Consider the following 26,443-nt stretch of genomic DNA (forward strand, 5'->3'; position numbering starts at 1 on the left):
ACAAATGGGCTTATTTTCACCAGAAACTCAAGCCATGCAAAAGGATACAGTCAATGTAGAGAGAAGCTGTCCCAGGCCTTTGCAGTGCGTGTGTATGTGTGTGTGTGTGCATGTGTGTGTGTGTATGTGTGTGTGTGTATCAGGCAAGAATCCCCACCCTGGACATGGCGACACCCAGGAAAGGTTTAAGCCTGGCTAGTGTTGAAGCAGAGGGCAGAGGACACAGACCTGACAGATACTCCCACCTGTCTCAGTGGCCCAGGAAGGCCCAGATCCTGCCATTATAGCTTTGGTCTGTCAGTGACCTCTGCAGTTCCGTGAAGTGAGAACGCAGGACTGTGACAAAACACCCCACCCAAGCCTCCACGTTAAGGGACTTGACCAAACGATAGCTTGGCTGCCAGAAGCGTAAGGCCTTGTCCCTAGGATGGATGGGGAGGATGTCCCAGTGTCCTTTAAAATGCTTGCCTAAGAAAGCGCCTGGAACCAGGGGAATTTACTGTTTGTTCTGGCCAAATCCTGGCAATAGCTTGATAGGTCCCTGAGCCCCCTACCTTAGAGAGCATGCAATCCCTAATCCTTCTCCCCCTCTGAGATGTAATCTACCACCCAAACCATTTCCTCCAGGACCTGAGAGCCACTCCTTGAAATGCAGACATTCAGCCAGGAAGCCTCCTTCCTCTCCCGGTTCTGTGGGAGCGGGGAGGCCTGACTCTGGGGTCGCTGTGTCGCACCCTGTCCCACCACCCCCTGTCACAGAGACAGAAATGTGTCTGCCTGGCGATCATCCCCGCAGGCCCTCCTGGCACCCACATGTCAGGGATTTAGATCGGAAGACAATAGAGAATGTGGGGATGGGGTCCCCAGGTGACACTTGGGCCATCTTAGAGAAGCTCCCCTTTGAAATGTCAACTCGCGTGAAGGGGACAGCTGCTCTGGATTCAGGGGGAGCTCTGGAGAAGGAGGAGCCCTGCAAGCAGAGATGAGGGGGTGACGCAGTGGGCGCGGGCGGAGGATGGAGGGGGCCCCACGTTCTCACCATTGGAAGAAGCCAGCCAAACTCATGCTTGTTGATTCCGATGATGTAGGGGACGGAGTTGAATTTCTTTTCAGCCAGAATCTCTTCAGGCATCTTTGGCAGCAGCACGCCATCAACGACCGTGGGCAGGAAGGGATGGCTCTGGGGAGGACGGCATCATGGTGTCGCCGCTTCCCCGCTAGGGGCCGCACCCAGGTCCCCTTCTCCAGTCTGAGCTGGAAGTTGACGCCCCAGACCTGCAGGGCCACAGGTGGTGGCCACAGAACTCTAGCTCCCGAACAAAGGGGGCCAAGTGCACATGACCCAGAGGGCAGAACGTTGACTCAGGAACTAGCAGCGGTAAGGTGATGGGGGCAAAACTCACTCAAATTGAAACACACAGGGGAGTCTGGGTGGCTCAGTCCGTTGGGCATTGGACTCCTGATTTCAGCTCAGGTCATGATCTCAGGGTGGTGAGATCAAGCCCCGCATTGGGCTCTGCACTGGGCATGGAACTTGCTTAAGATTCTTTCTTTCTCCTTCTGCCCCTCCCCACCACCTCCTTCCTTGTGTGCTCCCTCTCTCTAAAAAAAAAAAAAAAAAATATATATATATATATATATATATATATATACACATATATACATGTTTTCATATGTATATATTTTTAAAGATTTTATTTATTTATTTGACAGAGAGAGCATACAAGCAGGGGGAGCAGCAGAGGGAGAGAGAGAAGCAGACTCCCCATGGAGCAGGGAGCCTGATGCGGGGCTCGATCCCAGGACCCTGGATCATGACTCGAGCCAAAGGCAGATACTTAACTGACTGAGCTACCCAGGTGCCCCTATTTCCATATATTTATATACATATAAGTATACATTAAGTTAAATATAAATGTATAAAATTTATAAATATATAAAATATATAATTATATGTTTATATTTTAGTATTGAAATTTATAAACATATACATTTTATATGATTTTAATATAAAAACATAAAATATATATATGTACATATTTCTATATCTCAATTTGAAGTACATGTTTGCCTGTATGATCTCTGTATCTACAGTCAGCTCTGGTGTCCATGCTAGTTCATTTCGATAAAAGCTGCCGTGAACTCTGAATTAGCAGGTGCTGAGCCACGGCTCCTGGAGGACATACAATGTCAGATTCCTGCAAACACCTGGTCACGTTTTTGTGAATCCTGTTTTATGCGTGTTTAAAGACACCTGATACAACATGCATTGCTCACAAACAATGAATTCTGTGCAGTGTTTATTCATAAGACACCAGCTGAGAAGGGCTCACCATTTTCCTGGGGCCTGGGTAACGTGAACAGAGCCTCCTTGACCTTCAGCCTCGCGACCGTGTCATCCGTGATCCGCTGTCATCTCACAAACCCCAAGTGTAGCTGATCTCCTGCAGCTTCCTCACACACTAGATGTTACTCTAGCCCTTGCCTAAGCAGCCTCAGACTGGCAAGTTGCCCCTTCTTTTTCCTGCATGGCGGCCTCACCGACCCATTACCACTGAGCTCACGGCCCAGGGCCCTGTGAGCTACCCTGAATAAGGCTGATCTAACACATGACTTTTCTCCACGAGGCACACCACAGCCTTGCTGCAGGGAATAGCACCTCAGTGCTGTGCCCACGGGCCATCTTCAACAGTGAAACCATCAAGAGAAAGCGTAAAAGTGCGGAAAATGGGGCTCTACATAGACTGTGAAAAGGACACGAGTTGATAATGGAGATGGGAGACAACAGAGGGTAGCCGTGTTTGATCTTGATCAAGAGCCTATGCTCTTTGTCACTATGCTTTTTGTCACTCCCTGCGTGTCCATGAATGATGGCAAAAACTCCACAAGCATTGATTTTGGGGTTACACATACATTTAGGAGAGCTGATAAACTCACCAGTTCAGAATTCACCATCAATAAGGATTGACTCTATTTAGTCATCTCTATTTAAACAGAAGCTGCTACTGGCCACACCTGGGTGGCTCAGCGGATTAAGCATCTGACTCTCAATTTCAGCTCAAGCCAATTGGGTCCTGGGATTGAGCCCCAAAGCCAGGCTCCACAGTCAGCATGGAATCCGCTTGTCCTTCTCCCTCTGCTCCTCCCCTGTCCTTGCTCTCTCTCTTTCTATCTCTAAGATAAATAAATAAATAAATAAAATCTTTAAACATAACCTGCTACTGATTAACAACAGTTCGCATCGAGGAGGTAGTGAGTTCCCCATCACTCATGAATAAAAGCATCAGGGATAGTCTCGCCTTACACTGCAAAAGTCCTCATTTTGGTGAAATTCGATGAAAATTACTCACATGGGGCCAGAGTCAGTGGCACCTGACTCCCGTGACAGCGTCTGGGACACAGGCTCTGGGTGTGGTTACACTGTGTTCTGGGTCACTCGCGTAGTTATTAAGAGCATGGGTTTGGGAGCCGCCTGTCTGGACTTGAATCCTGGCTCTGACACCGACTAGCTGGTAACTTGGGACCTTATTTCACCTGTCTGTGCTTCAGTTTCATCCTCTGTAAGGTGGGTTGTGGTGGGGATGAAGAGCCTGGACCCACAGAGAACGCTCAGCACAGTACCTGGGCCCCGGAGGTCGCCCTGTGCACATCAGATAGGACCCGTGGGCAGTGCTGCCCAGCCCTCACGTAGACACCAGCTCCACGAGCCATGTTCCCAGCTCCACACACCATGAGCCTTATTTCCCACCACCAGATGGCAGGTAGAACCCTACGACACCCAGGCTTGGAGCCCCTGTGGCTTCAGGGACTTGCGTCCACTCTGCAAGGGCCAATGAATGACAGGCCATTTCTGGTGGCCACAGGAAAAGCTCTATCAAGTGAATCTGACTCGAAGCCTCCTCCAGTCTAGGCGTGGCCTAGGGGGATCAGGCAGTGCAGGACATTTTCTGCACGATGCCCGGCACACAGCAGCCGCGCAGCTGGGCTCTGGGGGCGAGGGCACTGGTCTTGTAAGGAAGACCAGCCTTTCGAGGAGGTGACGTGCCCTGACCTATGCTTACAAGGGTCCAGTCTGGCAGCATCATGGGGCAAGGATGGGGAGGAGAAGAGAGTCCAAGTGCAGAAGCTAGACGACGGGCCCCAAGCTGACCCAGTGGGGCTGAATGGCACTCGTGAGACGCAGAGCAACACCACAGCTGCCTTCCACAGTGCTCACGAGGGGCTGCCCTGGGGGGCGGACCTCAGGCACCACCAGGCTGAAATCAAAACCCCGGGGGCCATGCTCCATCCTCCCCTTTCTCTTCCACCCCTCATCCTGTCCATTAGCAAACTCCCCCAGCCATGACTTCGAAATTACCCAGATTCTGGCCCCGTCTCCCCATCCCCCCTGCTATGTGCCCAGCATAGGCTGCCCCGGCCCATCTGCCACAGCGCAGGGGCCTCACAGCTGGTCTCCCTGGGCCTACCCAACTCTTCCCTACCTTCAATCTCGAGCAGCAATCAAAAGCCCTTCTGTAAACCCACGGTCAACTCCCTCCTCTGTTCAAAACCCTCCCAAGACTCCCCATCTCACTTGAAATCAAACTCTGAGTCCTTTAAAGGGATCACCCATACCTCTCTTTCCTTTTCATTCCCAGGCCTGTTCCCTACCCCAACTCCTTCCACACCACCCACAATGACCTCCTGCCACAGAACTTTTGCAACTGCTGTTCCCTCTACCTGGAACACTCTTCCTCCAGTTTTCCTGACAGCTGCCTTCCCCCCCACCTCCAGAACGTGGTCCCAGTGTCACCTTCTTGTTTGAGCCACTTCCTGATCTCACTATGCAAATCCAAACCACTGCAAACCCCATCACCATTCCTTTCTCTTTCTCCGCAGCGAGGACCATCACCAAACACACGACATATCTCGTTTGTCACTGTACCCTCCTTTCCCTCCGAGAGGGCAGGGCGTTATCTTTGTTTTTGCCTATTTTATTGCTATTTCCCCAGCTTCTGAATCAGGTCCCCACACAGTAGGTGCTAATGAAATCTTTGCTGAATGAATCTCGCTGAATTGTCACGACGCCCTTTAAGGTAGATGCCAGTATCCCCAGGACAGAGCAGAGAGCACAGAACTGTGAGGTGTGGCAGAGATAACGTCTCGGAATCTGTCAAGGTGTTGGAAGGCACGAGGGGAGGAGAAAGGAGATAGGGAGGCTCCTGGGGTTCTGGGTGTGGCTGCAGGGGGGTGGTGTCCTCAGGACTGAGATTCTCAGCTCTTTCCAGAGGGCCCTCCAAATCATGTAGCTTGCACAGCTCGTCAACCCTGCAGTCTCCCGGGAAAGTCCTAGGCTCCTCAGGGAAGGTTCCTGAAGAAACTCCTCATCAGCTATCACCACCACCCCATAGTGGAAGTTTCTAGTCCAGTCCTTTCCCGAGGGACTTTTTTGGGAATGGGAAATGTAAATAAGAAGTAGGGTGTAGGCTGGACCCAAGGGACACAGAGTTGATAACTGGAAGCCCTGGGCTGAGTCAAGAGAACCCATTCCAGTCTCACATCTGGTCACCCTGGCTGTGTTATCCCAGCAAGTCGCCAGCCCTCTCTGGGCCTCAGTATAGTAAACACAAGGAGTCATCATGAGCGCAACAGAAGATTTTTTTTTCATTCCTATTTAACTGGAGCGTAAATGTGTCAAGACTTAAAACCTGTAATCAAGAAACCCAATGTCCTTACCTCTCTGGGGTCTCCAAACATATCAAGGGCAAAAAATTTCTGTGAAGACAAAGGGAGAGTATATGTGAGAAGGCTTCCAGGGACGAAAGCCAGTCTTTGTGAGCGGAGTGCCAAAGGTGTCAGGTTCTCCCTCTCGGTGCCACCCTGGCTGGGCCAAGAGGAAGTGGGCAGGATACTGGCTCCCCTGGGCTGGGGCACAGGTGGAGGTGTGGGACAGGGGCGGGGTTGCTGGAGAAGCCATCTGTCTGCTGTTCCTGCCTGTGCTGCCCTCCATCCGCTTCCCCTTCTTGTCCCCCTGGGTGACACTAGTCACCCTTTGGGGCACTTCCCTTTTCCCCAGTCTCACTCACAAATCCAGGCATCTATATGTGACCTGTGGTGCCCCATCTCCCTGACCACAGGGATTTAGTTCAGGTATTGGCATACACCCACATGAATCCAATAGACTTTACCCCAAAATTTGTGCTGGAATTATTGTGAACAGTGTCTAAACAGATAGGAGGTAAGTCTAGATGCTGTCACTGACTTTACCCTCCCTCAGGAAAAAATTTGCCCAAGAGTGAAGCCAACACTGAGAGGAAAAAAAAAAAAAGCCGAGGGATGGAGTAGATACATTCTTAATAATAGCATATGTGCACCTGGATCCAGCCATACCTAAAACCATATTCTCCTGAACCACAGTTTTGTTTTCAGTTAGTTACCTAAAGATTTTGTTACATTTCTTTTTGCACTCAAGGTAGTTTGAGATGAGTTTCCTCATCCTGCATCAGTAAGTCCTGACTTACACAAGATCACTGAAACTCACCCAGTCCCATGGTTCTCTTATATATCAGCTGAAGAGTGCACTGATTGTAACATTGCACTGTAGCTACTAGGTCTGGCCGGTATGCATCCAGGGATCAGTCGGGCACTCCTTGTTATGGGTTATGGCCCTAAGTCCTCTGGCTTTCGTCAATATCACTAACTCTTCTAAGCTGGTCCTCTTAAACCAATGGAGAATTGATGAAATAAACCTGCCTCTTTCAAGGAATCAGATGTGGTTGTATTTTCATTCTTTACATGCACTACTCACCTTATTTGAGCCCAAGAAAACAAGATCCAAGCCCAAGTCCACATTGGAATCCAACCAGGAAACAGAGCAGAGACTAATGCCAGAGGCCTGGTCCCAGGGTCCAGGAGTCTCTCCAGGAGCTGAGGGCCCCGACAGCGTGTCCAGGGGCTCAGGATATGTCTGAACTCACAGTCACACCCTTTCCCCACAGAAGGAAAAATTCCCATTGGGCCTTCCTGCTGTATTCTCTGGGTGTTCTTGTGATGACACACTGTCGTAACCATCCATCAGTCCTCAAATGTCACCTCCTCTAGGAAGCACCCCTGCTGACTGTTATGGGAATTTCCTCTCTCTATACTCCCACCACCCTTAGTCCACGAAGTCTGTGAGTGCATTCTTCCTTGAATATTTCCTTGTCCACAGAAATTACATCTGATTAATGTCAGGATGGATGGAGGGATGGAGGGAGGGATGGAGGATGGATAGAGGGTTGGATGGATGGGTGACTGGGTGGATGGGTGGAGGGATGAGGGAGGGATGGAGAGAGGGTTGGATGGATGGGTGACTGGGTGGGTGGATGGAGGGATGGATGAATGGAGGAAGGGAGGGATGGATGGATGGATGGATGGATGGATGGAGGGATGGATAGATGAGGGATGGATGGATGAATGGAAGGAAGAATGGATGGATGGATGAATGGAGGAAGGGAGGAATGGATGGATGAATGGAAGGATGGAGGGATGGATGAAGGGATGGATGGATGAGGGATGGATGGATGGATGGATGGAAGGAAGAATGGATGGATGGATGGATGGATGGATGGAAGGATGGAGGGATGGATGGAGGGATGGATGGATGAGGGATGGAAGAATGGATGGATGGATGGATGGATGGATGGAAGAATGGATGGATGGATGGATGGATGGAGGAAGGGAGGGATGGATGGATGGATGGATGGATGGAAGGAAGAATGGATGGAAGGATGGATGGATGGATGGATGGATGGAAGGATGGATGGATGGATGGATGGATGGATGGATGAGTGGATGGATGGCTAGATGATGGATGGAGTTGGTCAATACACAGAGTGTGAATGAACTGGATGGACTGGTAGACAGATGAATAATAACTAGCTGACCGGGTGATGGATGAATCATTGATTCTGGACAGTTGAATAATGGGGTGAAGATATATGGTGGTTGGATGACACCCAGATGATGGAAATGAATGGAAGTTATGGCTGAATAAAAGTTATGGATGGATGGATGGATGGATATTAAACTGATTAAAGAATACTGATAAACTGGATAGACTGGCAGATGAACAGATGGATAATAAGATGATGAGTGGATTGATGGCTGACTGGCTGGCTGGGTGGGTGCATGTATAGTTATTCTAGAACCACAACTGAGGCCGTCTCAGAAAAAGTTAGATAAATGGACCACCACTGGGTTATCACTGAGGTAGTTTCTAAATTAAGCAAGATATATTATGACAATCTTCCTTAGAATCTTTGTTCTTAATATCCTATCCTCAAAATTCAGAATAGTATGTACCTCTAGGACTATGTAATACTTAATTTCTTTAACATACATTTGGAAACAAGAATGGGAAAATAGTAAGTTTCAGTTGAGGTGAGAGATTATTATACGATTTGTTCATTGTGTTGTTTCACAACTTCACAAATGTTTGTGATACTTCATATAAAAAAAAAGAAAAAGAAATTCCTATTCAGATCCAAAGGCTGACACTGTTCCCCGGGGGTCAGAAACACTGTCCCAGACAGTTTTCTAGGGCAGGGGCAAAGGGACAGCCAAATAATGGAGCCTGGGCCCAAGTGCAGAGGGTGGGGGGCTTGTGTGGTCACGAGAGTGGATATGCCTACCAACTTCAGCGACGTCTCCAAGAGCTCATCTTCTGTCTTCTGGCGCAAGCAGTGAACAAGGACAGCCGAGGTGGTGGCTTTACACCCAGCAAAGACAGCAATTTGCTGTAGAGATCACAAGCAAGAGCAGAACTCAAGAGCCACGCCCCTTCCCTCCAATCAATACCCCAACCTTCACTTCTAAGGGCAGCAGAGGGGAGCAGAACATACTCTAGACCAGCAGGTGGGAGTCCTACGTCCCAGGCGTGCCAAATTAAACAAGGTCTGTCTCTGTGACTGTATCTCCGTAAAATGGGCAAAATGATCTCAGAGCTGAGAGTGGAAAGGGAGGGAGAGTGGGGTGGGGTTTAAGAGCTCGGAATCCAGAACACACTGCCTGTTTGCACATTTCCTTTCAGGAAGCCTTCCACGATAACCTCCTGCTCACATTAAGATTAAGTGCTCCTTTTGGATTCCCTTACGGTATCAGATATCTCTGCTTTATTGCTCTTGTCACTTGAGATTTTATAATCTGTGTGATTATGAAATGATTAATTTGTCTCCTCCAATGGAATGGAAACTTCATGAGGATACTAGATGTCTGGCTTTATCAAAATTACGTGATGAATGAATGAATTCCCGGAACCAACCCCAGCCATGAGGCACTTAAGTGGGGGGCCACTGCAGGCCCACATACTGTAAGTGGGTTAACCAGAACTCAGACCCTGAGAGAGACCAGTCACGGTGACAGCCCGCTGCCCACTATGTGGCCTGGTGCCCCCCACACACCACCCTGCCCCCGGTTGCACTTTGGGTAGAATGCTCAGGGGACAGTGCACTGCACTGGCAGTCCAGAGTCACGTGTTCAAGTCCCAGCTCTGGTAAAACTGGGAGACTGGCTGAGGTGTCTCCTTCCCCTTCCACTCCACTGCTGTCACTTCCATGATTCCTTGAGGATGCCTGCCGGATCCCATGGCAAGAAAGACCCCTGAAGTTTCCAGAACAGCAGAGCCAAGGGTGTGGCAGTGGTCCTGCGTGAGACCTACCTGAGCTGTTTCCTTCATGTCTTTCCTAACCAGGGCAGCCGTGAGGGCCACGCCGCTCTCCGAGATGGCCCGGTGGAAAAGGTTCTTGGCCAGGGGAGACAGCACCTGGCAGGACAGTGGACAGGAAGAGAGTTTATGCTCATGGGGAGGGGTTTCAAGAATCATCTCATCCTTAACTCTAGCCTGGACTGTCCCCCTGGAGACCCGGGCACCCAGGGAATGTGGCAGATCCTCACCAGGGCCTCACCCTATTCCCAGGCTGACGCTAGGGCCCGGCTCCTCCAAGAGAAGCTGAGCTGGAGGGCACCAGCAGCACAGAGTGAGGGAAGCACGGGAAGCGTGGCACGTGTGCCCACTGTGACAATCAGAGGTCTCGAGACAGGGCGGCAACTGTCAGCCGCCCTTTAAAGACACAGTTCTGATTCCCCATCTCTACTATTCAGGATTTATCCTAAGAGTGATCATGGAGATGAATGATGATTTCCAAGAATGCTCATAATGTTTATAATATAATTGGAAATAACCCAAGGTTCCAATATTACAAGATTGAGGAAATGAAGGATTTTCATTTTTACTGTGGAATACCATGCAGATCTCTACCACGGAATACCACAGAATCTACAACAAAATGATAGTAATGGAAGAGTAATGTTTAGGTAAATATTTCTGTTATAGGATATACTAAGAAAGGTTTTTAAAAAAATCTTAAGACAGGTGGGGCGCCTGGGGGGCTCAGTCATTAAAGCATCTGCTTTCGGCTCAGGTCATGAGCCCAGAGTCTGGGGATGGAGTCTCACATTGGGCTCCCCACTCAGCGTGGAGTCTGCTTCTCCCTCTGCTCCTCACCCCACTGTCAATCTCTCTCTGACTCTCTCCCTCTCTCAAATAAATAAAATCATTTTTAAAAAAATCTCAAAACAGATGACAGATGGATAAAGAGACAGAAGTGAGTCATGGGGAAAACACTAGAAAAATAAGTCTCAAAATGTCTGTGGTGAGCTTCCCTGGGTAATGGGACTATGGAGGACTCTTTTCATCTTTGGGCTTATCTGAACTTTTCCTTTTTCTCCACTTGATAAACTATCAAAACTTTTTCCTCTGAGTATTGGACATGGAAACCAATACATACGTTAAAAGCAGTAATAGTACTGACCGTCTGCTCAAAAGTGAGGGAGCTGGAGAGCTTCTGGCTTCCAGCACTTCCTCATCTCATTCCCATCTCTGCTGCCCTCAGTGGCTCCCCCAGCCGCACTCCCCACACCAGGCCCCAGGAGCCCCAGGTGCTCACAGCACCACTGCTGTCCCAGGCCTCCCTGTCCCTCCCAGCCCAGCCCCACATCTCAGTCCCAGAGGCAGCTGTCCTCACAGGAGGCCCCTGACCTGTTCTTGGTGCCGATGTCCCTTGACTTGCAGATCTGGCTTCCAGCTGAACAATGACCCTTTGTCCAACTCTTTCTCATAATCTATACCCACCCTACTCGCTAGGAGAAGTGAAGCGAGTTCTAATACTAAAACGATGGGAAGGAGAGAGAGCGAGTGTGAGCGAGAGAGCATGCACTCAACCATGGTAGAGGAGGTGTGTCATTGCTGGAGCTGTGGCTGGAGATTCTCAAGGCCCTAGGATGCTACCCTGGGATCTGAGCTTCCTGGGGGCCAAGGAGAGCTCCGCCATTAGCTCTCCACCAACTGATGCTGTGCAGACCGGGTCAGCCCTGAGTCCAGGTCTTGTAAATCAAGCTGCCAACTGGTCCAAAGGCTCCAAGGGGTCCCATCAGCAGATATATCAGGGCAGGAATACTTACAAGAACAGAGACGCTTTCACCTCCTGCTGATTCTCCAAATATGGTTACAGAACCTGGATTCCCTCCAAAGTTGGCAATGTTCTCCTGGACCCAGCGAAGTGCAGCCAACTGGTCCAAGTGACCCCAGTTTCCTCGGCTGTGTTCGTCCCCTGTGCTGTAGGAATGGGGAAGGGGTGGGAGCATAGACCACATGGCAGGGCTGTCAGGACCACAGATGGGGCTGGGGGACTCTAGGTGAGCCTTCTAGAAAAAGACCAGCCTTCTATAGCCCTAACACAAGGGTCTTCTTCTGTCTTCCATTCTGGTGGCATTGTTCTGTTGTAGGGTTCTACATTTACTCAATTGGCATCTATTTACTGAGCATCTACTTTGTGCAAAACACTGTTCTAAGAGCGAGGAGCACATCTGAGAACTAAACATGCCAAATCTCTGACTATACAGAGGTTCACACTACAGATTACAAACAAATGGATAAATACAGAAAATAATATCAGGTAGTGAAAGTACTTCCAGGAAAAATAAAATCAGGTAAGGGAAAAGACTGGGGTCCTATTTCAGATCACAAGACCAAGAAAGGCTTCTTGGAGGTGGTAGTATTTGAATAGAGACCTGAATAAACAAGCACATGAGCCTTGCAAATATCCAAAGAAGGGAATTCCAGGCTGAAGAAACAGCCAGTGCAAAGGTCCTGTGGTCCAGTGGACAAAAGTGAGTGTAGTACAGCAGCTAAAGGACTCTGTGGGCCTTGGTAAGAACTTTGATGTCATTGCTAGTAAGGTGGGAAGTCATTTCACGGCCTATGACAAAATTCCTTTTATGTCGTAAGTGGTCATTCTGGCTGCTGTGTAGATGAGACCCAGCATCAAATTAGCAGATTATAAAAGTAGGTGGTTTTTACAATCATCTGGGAGAGAGGCACAGAGGGCTTTGATTAGGGGGGCATAAGGGAGGAGGTGAGAAGTGGTTGGATTCTGAATATATTTTAAAGGTGGAACCAAGAGGATTTGCTGACCCTGATGTGACCAGGTGAGAAAAAGAAGTCAAGGCTGACCACAAGTCTATCCAGAGCAGTTGGAAGCAGGCGCGAGGGGCCTGCCAGCAGCCAGCAGGAGGCGCTGTTGGCAAAGTAGGAAAGTTGGGGAAGGAGCAGTGGGAGTCAAAGGTTAAATCTGTCCCCCTGGAGGGTGAGGTACCCTTCAGACGTTCAGTGGAGGTAGCAACAGGTACAAGGTGGTAGTTAATGAGGTATCTCTGGGTTTCAAAGGCAAAGCAGGGGCTGAAATAGGGAGCTTGGAATGTGGCTCCTGAGGTCACCCAAGGAACCCGTGGAGGTAGAGAAAGAGATGCACACAGAGGCCAGAGGACCACGCGTGAGGAATCGTGTGCAGCTGCTCCCAAGGTTGGCCCAAAAGCTGTTGGGACACTGGGCAGAGGACAAACTGGGAGCAGGAGCCACAGGAAGCACCCATATAGCATTTTGACCTTAATGGGGAGCAGAGAGATGGATTGCGGTGGGAGAGAAGAGATGTCTCCACTAAGTCACCACACCCTAGGACAGGACTCGCTTGGGATAATCCTCCTCTAGCCCGGGGCCGGAGGGGAGGGGGTCTTTCTTGTGAGAAGTCCACCCCCTCCCCCAATCCAGCCCAGCAGCCATCTCAGGGTCAGGGGGCACTGCGGCTGGTGCCCAGGAGGGCTGTCCACTGGACAGTCTTCAGCTCCAGACACCCAGTTCCTTTACCCAGAAAAACGCACCAAACACCTGCCCCGAGTGTGCTCTTTCCTTCCCTTCCTGCCATGTCGGATGCGTAAGTCTCTAAGTGCTGCTATAGGCTGTCTCCACAAAGGTGTGTGATGTGCTGGAACAGCACAAGTGAAGAAGAGGGGGCATTTCAGAGGGGGTGACATTTGGGTTGGGCCTTGCAGAATGCATAGGAGTTCGTCAGGTAGAATGGGCATTCCAGGTAGAAGGAAGAGGACCTGCAAAAGCTCCGAAGCAAATGGCCCAATGCGGCTTGGGATGGAGAAGATAAGTAGAGCCCAGTGAGGAAAGGGCTTGGGTGCTTTCCTAGGGAACCTGGCAAAGATCCCTTTGAGGGCTGACCTGGCCAGAGCTGAATACCTAGCACCCTCACTTTGGTTGGGGGGGGGTGGGGCAAGGTGCAGTGAGGACTGTGCAGAATCTTACCTGAAGAATCCCCAGATGCCCAGGCGGTACTGAATGACCACCACCACCACGTTTTCATGGGCAGAGAGGGCCAGCCCATCATAGGTTGATGCTCCGCCCACCACCAGACCCCCTCCGTGGATCCACACCATCACCTGGGCAAGAAGGAAGCAACCGTACTGGTGAGGGGAAGCAGCGCTGGGCAGGACCTCAAGAGGTTGTCTGGTTTGGTCGCCGACCTCTCGGCCGTGGCTCAAGGAGGCCATTACCAGAAGTGACCTGTCCCCAGCAAAGTTAGAACAGGCATTTGCTCTTCTCCCCGCTCCTCCCAACTGGGGCCCAGGCCACTGCTCCAGCTCATGCTTCAGAACTTCATCATGGAAACAGTCACGGCTAAGAGTGCCATCTTCTCCCCAACACATTCATCCCCCTCATGCCTGAGTCCGTCCCGCAGCCCAGCCTCCTCCGCTGCCACAGCCCCGTGTTTCAGCTTCATCTTAGTGATACCTTGTATGGTGAATTGAACTGCTTGCCTGCCACAGGGACTGTCTCGAGAAGCACACGTGCCCCCCGTGGGATCGCTTTTGAACATGCCGTCCTTTCTGCCTCCTCTGCACCCCCAAATCCCACCCGTCCTCCAAAGCCCAGCCTAAAAGCCACCTCCTCCAATAAGTCTTCAGTCATCTCACTAATAGGATCTGAGACCTACTCTATGCCAAGGACAGTGTTTAGAATCGAGGACGAGGGTAGATATAGGAATTCATCACGCTTGGCTCTGGCATTGTAAGAGCTCATGTAGCCAGGAGGGAAGAGCAGCTAAAATAATTATGTTGTAATCATTTTATTCATTTAAAAAAAAGGAATTTGTAACACAAACTATGTGCCAAGTAGCATTCCACGCCATAGGGACTAATACGGCCCCGTTAACAGACAAGAAACCTGCCTGAGGCCACGCAGCTTAATAAGCCACGGAAGCAGGACTTGAACCCATGCGGTCTGTTTCTGGAGTCCACCCACTGAGGCACTCAGCCCACTGCAGCCATTGGCCAGGGTGCAATGGAACTGCTGTTAGGAGAGGAGTAAGATCTTCCCTTTGACTCTAACTAATGCCTCGGGAGTACTTGCTTTGTGCCCTCGCCAGCCACTGAGACAAAGCCCGATGAGCATCACTGGTACTCATGCGTGATTAGCCCCGTTCTGGAAACAGAGCCAGGCCCCTCTGCTGGTAAAAGGCAGAACCGGGATGTAAGCCCAGCCAACTCTGTAGATCCAGAGCCTGTGACTTATGGAGAGGTTCTCGCCTTGTTCCTCCTCCGCCTCTGGTCCCTGCCTCTGTCTGGGTGGAAGGACTGAGTTAGCAGTCATCTGAGTGAAGGCTGAGATGAGGGTTGGTCAGCAGTGACTTCCTGAAGAAAGCATCCCAGATGGTAGGGCCCTCCAAAGCCAAGGGTATCTGATGATGGTTTTTTTTTGTTGTTTTTTTTTGTGGATTTTGTTCTTGTTTTGTTTTGTGGTGGTTTTTTTAAGTCCCTCCTTTGCCTTGACCCCCAAGTACAGCTCTGCACACAGAGGCAGGGAGTATGTAACAGAAGAACGTGAGAACAGAGGACTGAATGCTCACAGATTCACAGATGCCCTCCCCCACTCCTGGGCATCCTGCCAGGAGATGGCTGGGTGCAAACATCCCCCCCACCTCTCCACCCCGGGAATCACCTCCTTTTCCTGGACATCTCCAAGCCCCAGCTTGAGTCTAGAATTTGCCCCATCTCTGGGCTTCCTTTATTCTAGAAATGCTGACTCATGGGGTCATCAGTCGTGCCAAAGACAATTAGGGAAGGAAATTAGCTACGATAAATTCCCAAGTATTTGGCCGGAGGCAAAAGAATGAACTTCTCGGATTGCCCCAGGCTCTGCCCCTAACATTTCTCAGGCGACCCTGGAGCTTGTGAGAGAAGCATCTTACTGTGCTGAGGAAAGGCCTCGCCTCCTGGTCTGTGTCAAAGGGCACTGGTCTGAAATTCAGAAGGCCTCAGCCCTGGTCCTGCCAATCCCACTGTGGGATCTCACTTCCCCCTTTCTGGGCCTCAGTCTCTCTACCTGTAAAGGAAGGATGACTTATCTCTAAAGTCACCATTTTGGTCCTCCTATTAACAAGAAACGATTTGGAAAAATTACAATGGGCATGACCGTGGTACAGCAAATTCCCCCGGAGGTCCGTCCCTAGGGGAAACTGAGGTATGGAAAGCTTGTGTTTCTTGTGGTCCTAAGGTCTGGCTGTGGTGGGAACAGGAAGCACTGAGGTCTCTGAAATGATGCCCCACCCATGCTGTCTTCACCCCCTTCTAGTCTACACCAGAAGACTCGCAGTGCTAGAACCTTCTACTTACCGGCAGCCGGCTTTTCTTTGTCAAGTCAGCGGGAGTGTAAATATTTAGATAAAGGCAGTCTTCAGAAAACTTGAGAGCAATATTCTCCTTTCTGTTGGTAAAGAGCTCTGAGAGCACCTGCCCCCCCATTGCATCCTGGGAGCACCTGGGGAGGGGAGCAAAGAAGAAGTTCTGAGTTCGGCTCAGAGCTGAGCAAGATGCATCCTGGGGTGCCCTGGGCCTTGGACTGGCAGGCTCAGGCTGATAAATAGAGTTGTTCCTACCAGGCTGGAGATACTGGGATGGTTAAGAGGTTTTTTAGGTGCATGGGTGGGGTTTGGAGGGGGGGAACCCTGAGGCTCACTAAGGTCTCCCACGGCTGTGTCTAGATAGTAAGAAGGCTTGGTACCTGTCCCCTTCCCTGAGCCTTTGAGATGCCCTGGGTCAAGGATAGGAGACCGCCCATAAGCTAACCACCTGGGCGAGGCCTATCTCCTGCATACCCTGGATACATGCGAGCTCTCTGTTCCAGGCAAATGTGTCCTCCACCAGGTCAGCATGTTCTAGTCCATGGCAGACTTCCATGATCCCTGGGAAGTCACTCAAACGACAGACATTTAGGCACTACAAAAGGTCAGGGATGAAATATTTTGTTGGGCAGTATCAGGAGAACTGTGTTCTAGTCCTATCACACTCGCTAATCTTCTGGGTGACCTTGGGTGAATTCCCTGCCTGATTTGGTTTGAATCTGCCAGGTCAGTGTGAGGGAAGTGATTTTTATAAGGGTCATATAGTCCTGACATGCTAAGAATCTACCCATCCCAGGCAAACACTATTGGTTTTCCCAATAACAGACCTTAAAGACCCGACACAGATTAAAACTGGTAAGGTTGGGGCGCCTGGGTGGCTCAGGGGGTTAAGGCCTCTGCCTTCTGCTTGGGTCATGATCCCGGGGTCCTGGAATCAAGCCCCGAGTCGGGCTCTTTGCTCAGCGGGGAGCCTGTTTCCCTTCCTCTCTCTGCCTTCTTCTCTGCCTACTTGTGATCTCTATCAAATAAATAAATAATAATCTTAAAAAAATTGGTAAGATTTATGAACCTCCCAACATGCCAGGTACTCTATGTACTAACTTACTTAATCATCACATGGCACGCTCTCTAATATAGAATCTATAATTATCCCCATTTTTACTAAGGTACCGAGAGGTTAGAGAACCTACCCAAGGTCACACAGCCAGAAAGATCTATACTATGTAGTGCACGATATTTCTAAGGACACTATAAGGAACATTTCTGGATCTCAAGGTACCAGAATGCAGGTATCACTGCCCCCAGTTTGTAAATGAGGTCACTGAGTCACTCTGCTGGCAAGTGGCAGAATCAGAGTCTCCAGTAATGACTCCTTAATTTCCATCCTAAGGGAACTTTCCCCTGATCACCAGGGCAAGGAGCCTAACAGTCTTAAAAGAAGAAAATCAAATGTCAAGAAAGGGGAAAAGAGTAAAGGTCACTAGTGTTTAAATAAATGCGGAATAAATAGCAAAATTACAGATAATTATAATGATAATTATTATTGTTTTGCCTATCCAATAGCCAAAAAGCATTTTTTTTTTTTAAAGATTTCATCTATTTATTTGACAGAGAGAGAGAGATCACAAGTAGGCAGAGAGGCAGGCCGAGAGAGCGGAAAGCAGGCTCCCCACTAAGCAGAGAGCCTGATGTAGGGCTTGATCCCAGGACCCTGAAACCATGACCTGAGCTGAAAGCAGAGGCTTAACCCACCGAGCCACTCAGGTGCCCCCCAAAAGCATTTTTTAATAACCCCAAGCATTGCCAAAGATCTGGGGAGTGAAGGTTTTCAGATATCAATGGAAGGAGTGTCGCTGGAACATTTCTGGAGGGAAATGTAAACAGAAGGTGCATATTCATGGCATTTCTTCAAACTTACCCCAAAATATTCATGGGCATACATAAATATTTAACTGCAGGATATTCATCAGAGTGTATCTGTACTATCAAAAACATCAAGAACTTAATGAACCCAAAGAAGAGATGGGGTAAATAGATTATAATCCAAGACTCAATGTAATACAGCCATTACAAGTCCAGCTGTGATATCTAATGACATAGAATAATATTCCTGCTAGATTTACAAATGAGCAAAGCAGGCATCCAAACTATCTGTATGATGTGATACTGTGATTTATAATAAATACATATTCGGCCTCCATTCCATTTCAGCCACAGGATCCCTAAAATCCGTGGAATTTCCTATGTGAAGGAAACAATTAAGATATCTTTATTATGTTAATAAGGTGACTTTTGATCACACTTAAGGCTAGGGGCTGGTTGTCACATGAACCGTCCGGTAAACTTTCAGTTCTGCCTCCCTGACCTCTGGGGAGCAAGATGGGGCTGGGGGTTGAATGGTGGCCAATGCCCCTGGTTTCATCAATCATGGCTACATAACAAAGCCTCCTTAAAAAACCACAGGACAGGATACTGCGAGTTTCCAAGTTGGTGAACCAGAAAGCTTTTATGGCCACTGTGCAGGACCCCCAACTCCAGGACAGAAGCTCCTTTATTCAGGACCTCACCCCATGGATCTCTTCATCTGGCTCTTGATTCATATGCCCTAATAACCTTTGTAATGAACTGGTGATGTAGTGAATAAACCAGTTTTCTGAGTTCTGTGACTCAGCAAATTAATGGAACCCAAGGAGGGAGTCATAGGAACCTTTGACTTATAGCCAAAGTCAAGCATAGATAGCAACTTGGACTTGTAATTGGCATCAGATGCAGAAAGTGTCTTGTGGGGCCGAGTCCTTAACCTGGAGGATCTGACACTATCTCCAGGCAGAGCAGTGTAGGGATTAGTTGAATTGTAAGACACACAGCTGGTGTTGAGATTTTTTTCTCTGTGTTGGTTGGTGGTGGTTATTGAGAGGGGGGGGACCCACACACTGAAATTGAGTGCAAAATCTCATGGATTCTATTTTTAAGGAAGAAAATATCCAACAGATAAAAGGCTGGAAAAACAGAATCTAAAATATGAACAGCAGTTCTCTCTGTTGGTGGAGGAATTGTATGTGATTTTCATTTTCTTATCTTTCCTTACCCGTACTTCCTCCTTTTCTGCAATATGTATGTATTACATTGGCAGTCAGGAAATAAAAAGAGCAAACACTATTTTTTAAAACAAAAGGAAGGAAGGAAGGGAGGGAGGGAGGAGGAAGAAAAGAAGGCAAGGCAGCAAGGAGTAAGACCTTAGAAATTTCCAGAATGCCTTGCTGAGGTGAATAAGGTCATATGGATATATGTAGGCTTCTGAGGTATCTGGAGGAGGTAGATATTGGCTACTTTGTCCGACTTGGTCAGGGTGATTGGGACACACCAGCCATTGCTCTGCTCATGACTAGGTACTTTGACACACTTGGGAGCTAAGAACTTTTAGTCAACTCCCCAAAGCTCTCCCCACTTACACAACTCTAGGTCTACCCCCGCTCCCCAGCTTTGGCAAAGGTCCAGACAGGAGAATTGTTACTTCTACGTCCCTCACTTGGTCAACTTCTAATTTTCTCCCACTTATCATGGTCTAATGTATTGCATAATTTATTGACTGATTTGCATATTTTTTCTTTGTCATCCATCTCCCTGCTAGAATGCAAGCTCCGTGAAGGTAGGGATACTTTTCTGATCGTTCGTGGATCCTAGGAAACCTAGAACGTGCTCAGTAAATGTTTGTTGAATAGAGCTCTAGAATGCTCTATTCTAGAAGGTATTAAAAGATTTATGGGGCGCCTGGGTGGCTCAGTGGGTTAAAGCCTCTGCCTTCAGCTCAGGTCATAGTCCCAGGGTCCTGGGATCAAGTCCCGCATCAGGCTCTCTGCTCAGAGGGGAACCTGCCTCTCCCTCTCTCTCTCTGCCTGCCTCTCTGCCTACTTGTGATCTCTGTCAAATAAATAAATAAATAAAATCTTTTAAAAAAAAGAGATTTACAACAGCTTGGAAATTTTGGAACAAAGCCACTCAGCAAGTTGCCCTGGACGCTTCCTGCATCACTTTGAGGCCAGCATCCCCCCGAGAGACGCCAACTTACATGGGAGGGTAAGTGGTGGTGTTCTTCACGTAGTTCCATGGCTCTGCAGGCTGTGGCGGAGCAAATCTCAGGGACCCCAGAGGAGGCCTGGCAAAAGGGACTCCCAGGAAGACGGCCACAGGCTGTGCAAATCCTTCTAAGCTGACGTACTTGCCCAAGACCTTGCCTTGCACGGTGTCCACCACAGGCAGCGAGGATGGGTGCCCCCCTGGACATCCAGAGGAAAGAGGACACATCAGCCCAAAAGGTCTGACCTGGACTCCCAGTGGGTCTCCACCTTGAACAGGGACCTTGAATGAGTCACCTAAACCCTCAGGACCTCAGTTAAGCTTGAGGTTAACTGTCATTCCTTACTTGGGGCTATCTAGAGGAGCCAATTGGAAATGGAGGTATAATAGCATCAAGTTAAAAAGAAATGCAAGAAGGAGAGCTGCTGAGGGGAACAAGGCATTTGGTTGTCACTCCTAGAAGCTTCTGGAAATAACTGGCCAGTAGGCCTTAGGTGCTAAGCTGCACACTGGTGTAGAACATGAATAAGAGGCTGTCCCTCCTCTCAGAATTTCTGAACCATGTAGGGAGCATGAGCTACAAACACACTTGCCCCTACTGGGTGGGAAGGCAGGTGCCGGAGTCCCCAGAGAGGTACCAGTACCACAAGGGTCAGAAGAGGCAGGGAGGCCTCCGCATTGGTGGCATGGTGGAGGTGGTGCCCTTGGAGCTGGGACTGGCAGTGGGAGGGAGGAGGGGGCTGACAGCAGGAGGTAGAAGGCGGGGTATGGGGGATAAAGGTGTGAGGCAGAGCAGAGGCTAGGCTCTGGGAGCAAAATGCAAGGCTGGCCTGAGGAAGAGTGAAGGGCCCACAGAAGCCAGAGGGAGTCAACGGGGAGCGGACAGCAGCCTGTATTGTGAAAGAGGTTCAAGCCTGGGAGGGGCCTCAGTACCAGGCTAGGGTCTGGGGCTTTCTTTGGGGGTACACATATAGCAGTCAACAGTCCTAGAGTATGCAAGAGTGACATGTATCATCTCATATGGGATTCTGAGCAGGGGCTTCCGGGGCAGGGGAGAGAGCCTGGGGTCTGGTTCCTACCTGTCCCGTCCTTGTGGGGCTGGTGGTCCTTCCCCACTGAGCTGTCCCTTCCTCCCGGGCTGTCCCTTCCACCCCAGTCCTGGCTCCACCTGCTGTGCAAGTGGGCCCTCAGACTCTCGATCATGGCCCTCCTCCAAGTCTTCCCTCATCCTGCCCTGGCAGCCTCTGTGTGTATGGTTCCTCATCTGAAATGGTTTCTAGCCTGGCATCACGCCAGCTGCTCCCTTGTGGACACAGACAAAAGGTCAACCTCTCCCCCAGAGTGTGCAGGCGGAACAAGAAAGGGTGATCCAGATTTAGTCTTACAGAAGGAAATGGAATGGTAACCTGCAGGAGAGGCGAAGTGGACAGGAGCCCAAGGGGCCAGGGTGAGGAAGCGGGTGGGCAGGGTGAGAGGCAGAGCAGTTATGGCTCCAGGAGCAGTCCACATTTGTTGTGTTACATAAGTACACACGTAATGTTTATGCTACATGACATCCGTACACAGGTAAGCTTTGAATGCTGAGCACTGACTATGCGCCAGATTTGCATTCTGGCTCACTTAAATTCAACTTCACAAGATGCCCATTTTATAGATGAGAAAGCTGAGGAAATGGAGAGAGCCAGCGTGGACTTTCTACAGCGGGAAATGGGATGGCCTTGCCAGCAGGTAATCGGTAGTAAGGGAATAACCCACTCCTCCTTTGGTTCTTCCTCTGGCCTCACATTCAGTCCCAGGTTTCTGACAAAGTCACCATCAGAAAGAAGGTGAAGTGCACAAGTGGCCTGGGCCTTCCCAGTTCTGAGGGTCCCAGCCCTGGCTGTCCATTCACAAGCCACAGACAGATTCCAGAGTATGATTTTAGTAGACCTTGGGCAAGTCCATTTCCCTCTCTGAGTCCGTTTGCCTGCCTGTAAACGGGCATAGATGCATTCTGGGGTCCCTTGCTACGCTCTTGTAGTAATCATGGGCTTTATTTTGTGTACACTTGACGCTTGACCTCTGGGGCCTTGATGACCCTGGAGGGACTGCCCTCTCGGAGTTAGCCAATTCCAGTGATAGGCATCAACTTCCCTTCCAGTGTGCAGAGCCTGTACCCCAATCACCTTCTTTACCAGGCCGTCCCAGGCCAAGCCACTACCATCCTGCCCTAATCACTCCAGGGCCAGAGATCCAAAAACTGTGAGAAGCCTTCGTGCCCTAGAACTCACTGAAATTGGTTAGTTTGCCAGTCCTGAGCCTGCATATCCTGTCTCACCTCTTCCTTCCCCAGGTAACCACAATAAGGGCTCTTGCACGAAATCCCTCCCTCCTCCCTCCTCCCTCCTCTTCTAACCCACCTTGAGCATCACCTCAGTGTGCAGGACCGTGGTGGGCATGCGTCCTCCTCCCGGGAGCTGTGAGTAACAAGTCCTGGCCATTGGCTCCTGATCTGTTGGCCTCACCGCACACCAAGTCTTCTACTACTACCTTTTAAAACAACTCCTACATTTATAAATTCTTTATTTACACTTTCCATACTAGGTGCTCTTTAGAAATAACCTGTTTTATCCTTACAACAGCCCAATGACAACTGCCGTCATTCCCATGTTCGAGAGGGGGACCCCAAGGCACAGAAACCTTAGGCACAATGCCTAAGGACAGCTGGCCAGTAAGTGCTGGGCTGGGATTCAAACCTACACTCTCTGGGTCCACAGTTCGTCCAGGTCTCCTGCCTGACATCCGAATGGGGAGCATTCCTACGACACTTTTCCTAAGCCGAAATGGCACAAAGCAACATATCCTGGGCTTTCTGCAAGTTGCATTAAGCCACTTTGCTTTTAGGAAAGACCTCCCCATTAGTCCCTGTTATTGTAGCCCAAACAAATTGGAGGACTTTCGCTTTTCCGTTACTATAGTAATACAGGATTTCCCTAAAGGTGAAGAGGCCCGATGCCACTTGCAGAAAGCCTGGGATACTCCTGTTAATATTCTGCAAAGCCACTCTCCCTGATTTGGCCATGCACAGACGAATAATCAGGCAGAAAACAAACTGAGCTCTCTGGAATCCCCATCCAGGAGGCATGAGGTTAGCTGTCTGCCCTGCTCTGGGAGCACGCAGCTGCAGTCTGGGAGTGTTCCTGCTCCCCCCGCTCTCAGGTTGACAGGGACTGGCTGGGCACCAAGCGGGTGAAGTCCAGAGGGCACTGGCTGCAGCAGAACTGGACCCGCCATACCCTTCCTCTCCACGCATCTCCCCCACCTCGTTCCCGTCCACCTCCCACCTCGCACCTGGGCAAGGATTTCCAAACACACCACACTGTTTTATTTCAGAAGGACTCACCCCAAGCTATGGAAGTGGCAAAGGAGGTCAGGACCAGAGCGGAGAGCCACATCGTGGACAGGCTGCAGCTCCAGCGCTTCAAGCTGTTTACACCACTTAAAAGAGTCTGTTGGGTCCCGCCCCATTGCCCTACTCCGCCGGCCACCGCCCCAGAGCTCTTGGCCACGCCCACCCAGAGTTTACCCTCTTTTCTCCAAAGCCAGGAGAGTTTCTGATTACGGAGAGCCCCAGACTGATCCAGCAGCGTATTACATAAGGGCTTCTCCCTTGCAGAACTCTAACCTGAGAGCCCTATGAATTTCCCAAGGCAGGCAGGAGCAGACAGATGCCTTTCAGGAGGGGGAGGCTTTGGTCCAGGGTTCTCAGAACAAGCTTGAAAATTAGAACAACCGCCAGCTGCTGGGGAACTCAGGACAAATCTGTCTCAGCTGTTTGGGCTTCTTTTCCATATAGTTCTGTGTTCTCAAGTTTGGAAACACCTTAAATTCATCCAGGTCCCCCCACCTCCCTTTTAAAAAATAATTAATTTATTTTGGGGAGAGAGAGAGAGAGAGAGAAAATGAGTGAGGGGAGGGACAGAGGGAGAGAATCTTCAAGCCCCATGTGGGGCTTGATCCCATGAACCAAAAGATCATGACCTGAGCCAAAACCAAGAGTCAGACACTTAACTGACTGAGCAGGTGCCCTATCCGGTTGCCTTTTGATGCCTAAATTAACCTTACAATATTCCTGCCAAGCCACTCAGCCTCTTGTCACACACCTCCAGGTTCAGGGAATGCATTCTTTCTCTAGGCAGGGATCTTTGGGCAGAATATTTTCACAAAAAATGAACTCCAGATCTCCACAGTCCCTAGCTCTAATCATCCATCCATCATTCCACGTACTCAATATTCCATTTATCCATTCATTCTCCATTTACCAGTGTCTGACGAGATGCTACATAGTATGGATACAGAGATGAACTCAAGGGATATTCCTTCTGCTTACAGAGCTCAGCATGTAGTAGACAGGTGGTGGGCCACTGCGCAATGCAAAACCCCAAAACAGAGGGATACAAAGTGCTCTGGGTATACCTGGGAAAGTGTCATGTGTCTGCTGGAGGCACAAGAACGATGAAGCTGCTCAAAACCTGTTTCATAGAATCACTGAATGTCCAACAGAAGGGAATTCCTTCAACACAGTCCTCTCCTCTGCCCCAAGCAACCTCTGATCTTTTTGTCTCCATGCATTTGCTTATTCTGGGCTTTTCATGTAAATAAAATCCTATAGCAAGTAGCCTTCTGTGTTGGGTTTCTCTCATTAGTGACCGGTTTTCCTGGCCCATCCATGTTGTAGCAAGGGTCCATACTTTGTTTCTTTTCATGGCTGAATAATATTCCATTGGGTAGCTAGATCACACTTTATCCATTCATCAGTTGATGGTCATTTGGGTTGTTCCCACTTTGGGGTATTAGGAATAATGCTGTTATTTGTGTCTTGTTTTTGTATGGCTCTGTTCTTGGTGACCTCGGGTATATACCCAAGAGTGGAATTGCTGAGAATATAGTAACTCTGTGTTTGATTTTTGAGGAACCACTAAACATCTCCTATAAAGCGACCTCAAGTATTTTAGAGCCTCCTTTTCTCCCTTCACAAGAGATCATGACTGTCTGTCCTTGTCAATGAATGGGGTGCTCATCAGTAGTCTGAATGAATGCAGAGTATTCTCTTAGCCAGCTGTAGAGGGGCATGAGGAATGACTAATAATGGGTAGGAGGCTTCCTACCTAGGTGACAATGAGTGATGCGTGATGAGAGTGGTGGGATGTTCTGGGTTTAGATTGCACTGATGGTTATGCAATTATGTGAATATATTACAAAAAACACTGAATTGTACACTTAAAAATTTCAAGTTAAATTTTAACTTAATAATTTAACTTAGAAAAATATATTTAGCTTAATAAAAACTTAAAAAATGAATTTATGGTATGTGCATTATCTTTAAGATTTTATTTATTTATTTATTTATTTATTGGTGGAAGGGAGAGGTTGAGGGGGAGGGAGAGGGACAAGCAGTCTCTGCCCTGATCCTGGAGCCTGATGGGGGCCTCACTCCCAACACCCTGAGAACAGGACCTGAGCCAAAACTGAGCGTAGGACAATTAATTGACTGAGCCCCCCCAGGAGCCCCATGAATTAACTTTCAATAAAATAAATACTTAAAAATCCAGTCATGTATAATATCCCATTTTAGTAAAAACATATCTTTGTGTAGAAAAAAAAAAATCTTGGAAGGTGATACATCTATTTTATGTTACAACCATTTTCTGGCTGTCGTAGTGTGTTTTTACTTATTTATATTTTCCACCTCTACTCATTCAGGCATTCGTGTAATGAATATTTATTGAGGGCTCACTGTGTGGCAAACAAGGGGCAGAGTGCTTTGTATGCAGTCCCTCCCTTCCGTTCTCAAAGGAACCCTGTGAACTGATACCTCTATCTCCTGGGACTCACTCAGGCAAAGAACATAAGTTTAGGAAGAGCTGGGAATTGAACAAATGCTGTGTAACATTGCAGACCATACTCTTTTTTTTTTTTTAAGTATTTATTTGACAGAGAGCGATCACAAGCAGGCAGACAGAAATAGAGGAGGAAGCAGGCTCCCTGCTGAGCAGGGAGCCCGATGCGGGACTCGAACCCAGGACCCTGAGATCATAACCCGAGCTGAAGGCAGAGGCTTTAACCCACTGAGCCACCCAGGTGCCCTCCAGACCACACTCTTAACCAGTTTGCTGTGCTGTCCAAACCTTATTGACAAACCGATTTTGTCAGTGCCCTAAATGCATGCTCGATTTACCTGTGAGTGAGCGCCTACGGTTTCTTTCCCTAAGTGCCTCTCCATCTCCACCCTTCAAAGCAGCCACACCTCCCAGCTGACCCCTCCCGGACCCTTCCTTGGGCTGCGT

General features: G+C 49.1%; 1 protein-coding gene across 1 annotated transcript in view; it reads right to left on the reverse strand.

The window, feature by feature from the left end:
• The window catches only part of CES1 (carboxylesterase 1), a 29,809-nt gene extending 6,180 nt beyond the window's left edge, over positions 1 to 23,629 (reverse strand). The window contains exons 1-9 of the mRNA XM_004744203.3: positions 23,500 to 23,629; positions 20,110 to 20,317; positions 16,033 to 16,177; positions 13,667 to 13,800; positions 11,479 to 11,632; positions 9,677 to 9,781; positions 8,652 to 8,756; positions 5,716 to 5,754; positions 1,040 to 1,180 (exon numbers count right to left, since the gene is read on the reverse strand). Coding sequence (XP_004744260.1) covers positions 1,040 to 1,180; positions 5,716 to 5,754; positions 8,652 to 8,756; positions 9,677 to 9,781; positions 11,479 to 11,632; positions 13,667 to 13,800; positions 16,033 to 16,177; positions 20,110 to 20,317; positions 23,500 to 23,551 — 1,083 coding nt within the window. The 5' untranslated portion in view covers positions 23,552 to 23,629. The remainder of the gene's footprint in view (positions 1 to 1,039; positions 1,181 to 5,715; positions 5,755 to 8,651; positions 8,757 to 9,676; positions 9,782 to 11,478; positions 11,633 to 13,666; positions 13,801 to 16,032; positions 16,178 to 20,109; positions 20,318 to 23,499) is intronic.
• Between the last annotated feature and the right edge of the window lie 2,814 nt (positions 23,630 to 26,443).

The sequence above is a fragment of the Mustela putorius genome, unplaced genomic scaffold, assembly GCF_011764305.1.
Source record: "Mustela putorius furo isolate JIRA1106 unplaced genomic scaffold, ASM1176430v1.1 tig00000174_pilon_pilon_pilon, whole genome shotgun sequence".
NCBI lineage: Eukaryota > Metazoa > Chordata > Mammalia > Carnivora > Mustelidae > Mustela > Mustela putorius.